The following is a 6,856-nucleotide window of genomic DNA, read 5'->3' as shown; positions in this document are numbered from 1 at the left end:
GAGGAGGGGGTGGGGTGGGGAGGAGGGGGGTGGGAGGGAGGAGGGGGGTGCGGGTGGGGAGGGTACAAGTACAAGTACGTGGTACCGATTTTAGATTTTAGGTTTAGATTTGAATGAAATCAAATTCAAGTTGAGAGTTTCCCCTGGATGTTTGCTTCTGTGGGTTTCGGATAGGTGGCATCTTGTGGCCTAAGGGGGATGGCGGTGAGCGCGGGTAAAACCAAACCCCAATGTGTGCCGTACGGCGCGTTATCAAGGGGGGCATGAGGAGAAATATAGGAATGGCGAAACGCTGCCAGAGCCTCAAGGGGGGGGTGAGAGGAGGAGGAGCAGGGGCAGGACGGGCAGCAAGGGCCCCGAAAACTAACTTGAATTGTGCATGCGTATGTGTGCGTGCGTGCGTGTCTGCGTGCGTGCGTGCGTATGTGCGTATGTGTGCGTGCGTGCGTGTGTTTTGCCCCTCAGGTTTCCCGGCTTCCCCACATCGACTACGATCAGATGAGGGATCCGCAGTACCGGATGCAGCTCAAGGCACGGAGCAAGCAGGGCAGGCTAGGTGGGTTGTTGGCGGGGGAGGGCAGGTTGGTTGGTTGGTTGGTTGGTTGGTTGGTTGGTTGGTTGGTTGGGAAATGCGTAGAGGTTGGGAAAGGGGGGAAAAGACGGGAAAGTGGGCGATGATGTTGGCGGCCGCTGGGGCCGTTCGGGGTTTTTCGTTCGTGCTCCTGCCGTACTGGTGCCCTGTACGTTCGGCCGTTGACCTTCTGTGGGTCCTGGCGAAGGGGAACTGGCGGCTCATATCGCAAAACGGGTTTCGGAGCAGGGGGTTGTTCGGGCGGCAGTATTCTGTGGCCAGCAGCAGTCGAGCAGCTTGGGGCGCATATCGGCCTCTATCATTCACTGATATATGTGATTGCATATCATTTAACATATAGGCGAAATAGGGGACATGAATTCAATCCGCCTCAACCCCAGGTCCAACCCCCCACACCTCCCCTCGCTCCCCCCCCCATACATACATACATACGGACATACACGTTTGCGCACCCCCCACAGCAGTGCTCAGTCCCGTCATCAATGACGAGGTGGAGGACGTGGCGCCCGCCCGGGGGAGGCGGCGGCCTTGGAAGCCGCTACATATCTAGACCGACAGATAGACAGATGAACAGACTGATGAACAGACAGACAGACAGATAGACACACAGGTGAAATTACAGATGGACAGACAGACAAGCAGACAGACGGACAGGCCTTTCTTTTCCTTCTTCTTTATCACCACCGCAAACAGCTTCATTTCTCGGGGCGGCAGCCAGTTGCGCATTGGTTGTTTGGTTTTCAGTTGCCTTTTAGTATCAGTTGTCAGTTGTTGGTTGTCCGCCAGCCGGTTGTGTACCAGGGCAGCTTGCTAGAGCATTAACACCATCACATCAATACTGCGATACATTATTATTATCATTATTATAATACTGCTATTACCATTATATATCAGAAATGAAGCAGAAGCAGCAAGATTGATTCAGGAGTTGGTAGTAGTAGCGGATTATTATTGCTATAATATCCTATTTTCGTAGTTTGCTTTGGCAGGTGGGCACACAGCAGGAGGCGGGTTGCATTGCGGTTGGTTGGTTGGTTGGTTGGATGGTTGTTGTCTGCTAGTTCATTATTGCGTACGGCATTTTGTATGAAGAAGGGAGTTTGGCGCACGGCAAGTAACACGTCCGTTGCGGTGGTGGTTGACGTCAACGTGTGGCTCGTGCGGGTGGGGTGCTGCTCAGGGGCTCTCAGGCGGCAGCCGCAGGAAAGAAAGGGGGAAGGCAAGGAAGGGGAAATTAAAGCACAGCGACGACAGCGGTGCGGTTTTTTTTAGGGTTTTTGTGATCTGGGGGGTTGGGATGGTGAACAGTAATAACTCCGCCAATCCGAAAATCCGCAAAAGCTGCTGTACGGCAACATTCACGACATTCACGACATAATCCTCGCCACCGGTTTCCGTACCGGGGCTCGGCAGCTACTCTGCCGCCGCCGCTGCCGCTGCTGCTGCTGGCGGGCCGGTATCATATGGCATGTACGGCATGCTGCCTTGCAATCGGGCGGCGGCGGCGGCGGCGGCGGCCGGCTGTAGCTGGTCTGTCCATCTGTGCTAATGCTGATTTCCTCCGATGAGGACGGATGCAGTGCAATACACATGACCTGGCGCCCCGCACAGCCCCTCCCGCTTGTTTGTCTGTCTGTCTGTCTGTCCACCTGTCACAGCCATGTCGTCTGTCCATGTCATCCGGGTCTAGGGTTCAGTTAAAGGTCGTTTGTTGTCGGTTGGCAGTTAGTAAGGTGACTGCGGGTGTGTAGGAGTGTGGCTGTAAGGGTATATGTCTGGGTGTGTGTATGTTGTGTGTTGTGGAGCAGTGCGCGTTGATGTAGTCAATTTCTGAAGATGGAGGGCAGCAGCGGCAGCTGTTGCAGGTTAGCAGAGTAGCAGGAACGGGGCGGCGACGGCCGCCAGCGGCGGCAACAACGGTACCAACTACCAGCAGCAGTAGCACCAGCAGCAGCAAAGAAAGCAGCGGCGACGGAACTGACGGTAGCAGGACGGGCCGGGGTTTACGGCTTCATACCGTACGGCGTGTTGTACGTTACTGCCGTATATTTGTATACGCTTATCTGTACCCTGCACTGTTGCAGTGTCCTGCTTTGTATTTACGACATCGTACTGTAGTACAGTCCAAATCTTGGGTCGTACCAGACGATCCAACATTCGAGGATGCGTCTGGACAACAAACATCTACCCGTCCGTCATGTACGACAGTATACGGCTTTGCGATGTTGGCGGCGATGACGTGTCCTTACGGCACAGGATTTGATGCCCGGTGCAACGCCCGGTTGTTGAGTGGGGCTTCCGAGTGGCGATGTGTGGGTTACGTGTATGTATATATGTTGCATGTGTGTATGTATGTATGTGTGGGGGGGGGCCCTGTGTATGATGTGTGAAACAGGGGGGGTTCATATCTTCGCCCGTGGCCGCTACCCGGCGAAACCCTGCCTTCCCCGGTATTTCGGGACACCCTCATCCAGTCACCCTAGTCAACTTCTCAGTGGATCGCTCAGGTTCCGCACCCACCACCGGCATCCAACGGAATCTGCCGGGTCGACGGCGGCCCAACTCCATTCCTGGTCAGCTCACAAGTCAACTTTATCCCAGGTCACCACCGTCCATCGACTAGGGGCACTTTACCCTCCACCATCGGAAGGATTTTCTCGACCCTGACAGGTCTCGATCCCGGGATCCCCCGGGGGCATTGGTGCGTGCTCTGCCAGTAGTGCCTGACCCATGCATGTCCGTATGTATGTCCGTAATCGCGCTCGGGTCGGGTGCTAAACTAAACCACCAAGAAGTGGGCTGTGCTTGATGTGATGTCCCGATTCGAGTTTTGAGCTTGGTTGTTGTGTGATATGTTTTGGGTTGGGTTAGTTGCGGCGGTTAGTCGTGCTGCTGCAGCCCATAACGGTGCGTATAATATCAGTCACACCTTCAGGGGAAGGGCGTGCAGCGGTTGGCGGTTATTACGTACGGTTCGTTGGGGTTGCGAACTGGATCCGGAACGAAAGTATAACGAACGGGCGCCAGATCACGGTGCGGAGATGAAAAAAGAAAAAGGGGTATGAGTGAGTGTTAGCTTGGAGGGAGAGAAGAACAGCCGTTGTGGCAGTTAAGACCGTTAGGCAAGTATATTGATAAAAGAGTGAGTAGGCGGCGGGCGGGTGTCTGCGAAAAGGTCGTTGTTCCGGTTGTTGGCAGTTGTAGTGATGAGGGGCAGAGAGGGTGGGAGGAGCCTAGGGTAGGTTAGCACGGTGTATAGGTCCCGTACTCGCTGCCGTACGTATTAGTTCGTGGCATCATTGCTCTGCAAGCGAAGGCTGACAGGCGGTCTCCTGACTGGCAGGGGCCGTACCTGACTGGCAGGGGCCATAGCATATCAGCGAATGATGTGAGCGCAGGTGTCGACATAGGGTAGGGGGTCAAATAGATTGATGGCATATAATACAATAACATAGGTTGCATTGCAGATAGAATTGCTATCGCCCGTTGGGCTTCAACGGGCGATAATGAACAACGGACAATGGCAGAGATATCTTTTAAAAAGTGGAAAAAGCATTCATACCGTAGTTGCCTTTTAGGGGTTTTAGTGATTTTAGAATTTTAGTGCATATGTTGTTGTCGCGGATGATGAGCGTTTGACACTTCTCCATTTAGCCCTAGCCCTTGTAACCGTACGACGCCACTCACTCGGATTCAGTCCTTGTACGGCAAGGGGGCTATATAAACATGTGTACAGATACATGTGTATAGATACATACAAAAGCCGCTAGCAAGAGCGAAGACGGGCGGGCCGTGCTTTTCTGATTGATAAAAATGCCCAAGAGACGTACATCATACCCGTACATCATACCCGTAATCCACACCCTCCCCTCCCCCCTAAGTGCGCGTATGTACATCTTTTGAACGAATCTGCTGCAACTGCGATGATGATGTGTGTGTTTCAGAGAGAGTTTCTCAGAGGTGAGCGCTACCTGGCCAACAGGAGCCCTGCTCTTATAAGCACACTGCCAACACTGCCAACTATACTCTGTACCCGCCCGCCGCCGTCTTGGTGCGTATACGGCAAAAAAACACAACACAAAGCACACACCACGACAGCACACGTCAAGACACACGTCCCAAAAAGCTCCTCCCGAGGGCCGCGGGAGAAAAGCTCCCTACGCCCCCCCACCACCACGACCACCAGAAGCCCCCCATAAAAGCCCGCGCCACCAGCCCGGCCAATATCTAGGGACCGTAACCACAACCAGACATACCGCACAGCCGCAGCGATCATACGTATACATAGTACAACTAGGAGGCTTGGAGTCCTGTCTGTCTGTCTGTCTGTCTGTGTTCGTATGTTGTATGTTGTTACAGGGTGGTTAACTTCGCCAGCGGCCCCCTTTCCCGGGGCAGTCCCTGCTCTCCCCTGCTAGAGGGGCACCCTAATCCGTCACCCCATCCGACTTCAGAATGTATTCGTTGGGTTCGGCAACTCACCACCAGCATCCAACCAAATCTAGCGGATCAACGGCGCATCAACTTAGTTCCTGGTCAGCTCGCAAGTTGATATTATCACGTTCTACACCGTCAATATGATGGGGGGCCACCTCCCAATTCATCACTCCTCAAACACCCGAGGAGCCGGCAGGCGGATTTGAACCCGGGTCGACTGGGTCGACTGGGAGCAGAAGTCAGGCCTTAACCTCTGCCAGCCGCCTGCCTTATGTTCGTATGTATGTGTTATGCTAGTTAGGGGCCCCCGATGTGCAACAGGAGCGCCCTCCGGGGGGGGGGGAGGGGCAAAGTGTAACGACCCCCTGACTTCCCTCCCCCCTCCTCCTCACTCCCCCACCTCCTCCTCCTTCCCGCCGTCTCCCCCCTTTTCCTAAAGTCACAGCTTAGAGCTCATCAGCCTCTTGCGCGTTTTGCCCAGCTCCATCTTGGCCAGCGTCCCCAGATGCACCTCGTCGGGCCCGTCAGCAATACGCAAGGTGCGGGCGGCCGTCCAGAGCCGAGCCAGGACGTAATCCTGACTCACACCCGCCCCGCCGTGCACCTGAGAGGGACAGACAGACAGACAGACAGAGAGTACATGAACGGACAGATGTGTGTATATGTGTGTGTGTGTGTGTGTGCGGTCAAACTGAGGATTAGGCGGCTGGGGGATTGGGGGGAAATGAAGGAGGGTGGGAAGCAGATAACAACGTACTGAACACTGCAAAATGGCCAGACCTCCCACCAGCCGCGCCCTTCCCCTGCCTAACTCCTCTTACCCCTCTTCCCTATTATTTCCTTTCCCCCCATCCCAAACACACAATTCCCCCCCGCCCCCCCCCCACCCCCGCCCACCCCCTTGGCCCCCCCCCCCGCACCTGAATTGCCGCATCCAGCACCCTCATCACCGCAGTGGGGGTGGCCACCTTGGCTGCCGCGATGGCCCCCGCGGCGCCCTTGAACCCCTCCCGGTCCAGGGCGTCCGCAGCCGCCAGCACCAGCAGACGGCAAGAGTCCACATCCAGTCTGTGTGTGGTCGCGTGTGTGTGTGTGTGTCGGGGGGGGAAGGGGGGGGGGAAAAGGGGAAATTGTATGATGACAATGGTGATGATGATGATGATGATGATGATAATGGTGATGATGATGACAATGGTGATGATAGTGGTGATGTTTGTGATGCAAATGCCAAAGGATCAACTACCGGCGTCCGAAGGTGAAGAAGAGGTCAAGGAGAAGAAGGGGGGTAAGAGAGGCGGGTAAGACGGGCGGGAAAAGGGGATAGCAGTGCAGGAAACACACACCCTTCCCCCGGCCCCCCTCTATCACCATCACCCGCGACTCTGCCAGAAGTGGATTGGGCACCTTGCCCTGTGTTTTGAATCCCTCTCCCTCTTCTAACCCCCTCCACCCCCCCATCCTCCACCCCATCCCATCCCCCACCCCTCCACCAACTCCCCACCCCACCCCACCCCTCTCCACCCCGACCCTCCCACCTCCCCACCCCACCCCACCCCACCCCTCCACTCCACCCCTCCACCCCACCCCTCGCCCCACCTGCACCTAGCCAGGGTAGCTCTGAAGGCGCCCTGGTCCGCCAGGGGCCCCCCGAACACGCGCCTCCCCATCGCCCTCTCCGCCATCAGCTCCACCGCCCTCTCCCCCGCCCCCACCAGCCGCATGCAGTGGTGCAGGCGACCGGGGCCCAGACGGCCCTGCGCTATTTCGAAGCCGCGGCCCTCCCCCCAGATGAGGTGGGAGGTGGGGACCGTCACGTCGGAGAAGTGG

The 6,856-nt window shown here is 56.2% G+C and overlaps 2 protein-coding genes across 2 annotated transcripts in view; one reads left to right on the top strand and one right to left on the bottom strand.

Moving 5' to 3' along the window:
- VOLCADRAFT_118148 (uncharacterized protein) overlaps positions 1–1,142 on the top strand; it is a gene marked incomplete at both ends in the record, with an annotated part of 19,356 nt that extends 18,214 nt beyond the window's left edge. Inside the window, 2 exons of the mRNA XM_002952801.1 lie at positions 466–556; positions 1,054–1,142. Coding sequence (XP_002952847.1) covers positions 466–556; positions 1,054–1,142 — 180 coding nt within the window. The remainder of the gene's footprint in view (positions 1–465; positions 557–1,053) is intronic.
- Positions 1,143–5,468: 4,326 nt separating this feature from the next.
- The window catches only part of VOLCADRAFT_63029 (uncharacterized protein), a gene marked incomplete at both ends in the record, with an annotated part of 4,871 nt that continues 3,483 nt past the window's right edge, over positions 5,469–6,856 (bottom strand). Inside the window, 3 exons of the mRNA XM_002952735.1 lie at positions 5,469–5,633; positions 5,950–6,097; positions 6,626–6,807. Coding sequence (XP_002952781.1) covers positions 5,469–5,633; positions 5,950–6,097; positions 6,626–6,807 — 495 coding nt within the window. The remainder of the gene's footprint in view (positions 5,634–5,949; positions 6,098–6,625; positions 6,808–6,856) is intronic.

Source organism: Volvox carteri, assembly GCF_000143455.1.
Source record: "Volvox carteri f. nagariensis unplaced genomic scaffold VOLCAscaffold_32, whole genome shotgun sequence".
Classification (NCBI taxonomy): domain Eukaryota; kingdom Viridiplantae; phylum Chlorophyta; class Chlorophyceae; order Chlamydomonadales; family Volvocaceae; genus Volvox; species Volvox carteri.
This window is presented reverse-complemented; position numbering and strand designations above follow the sequence as displayed.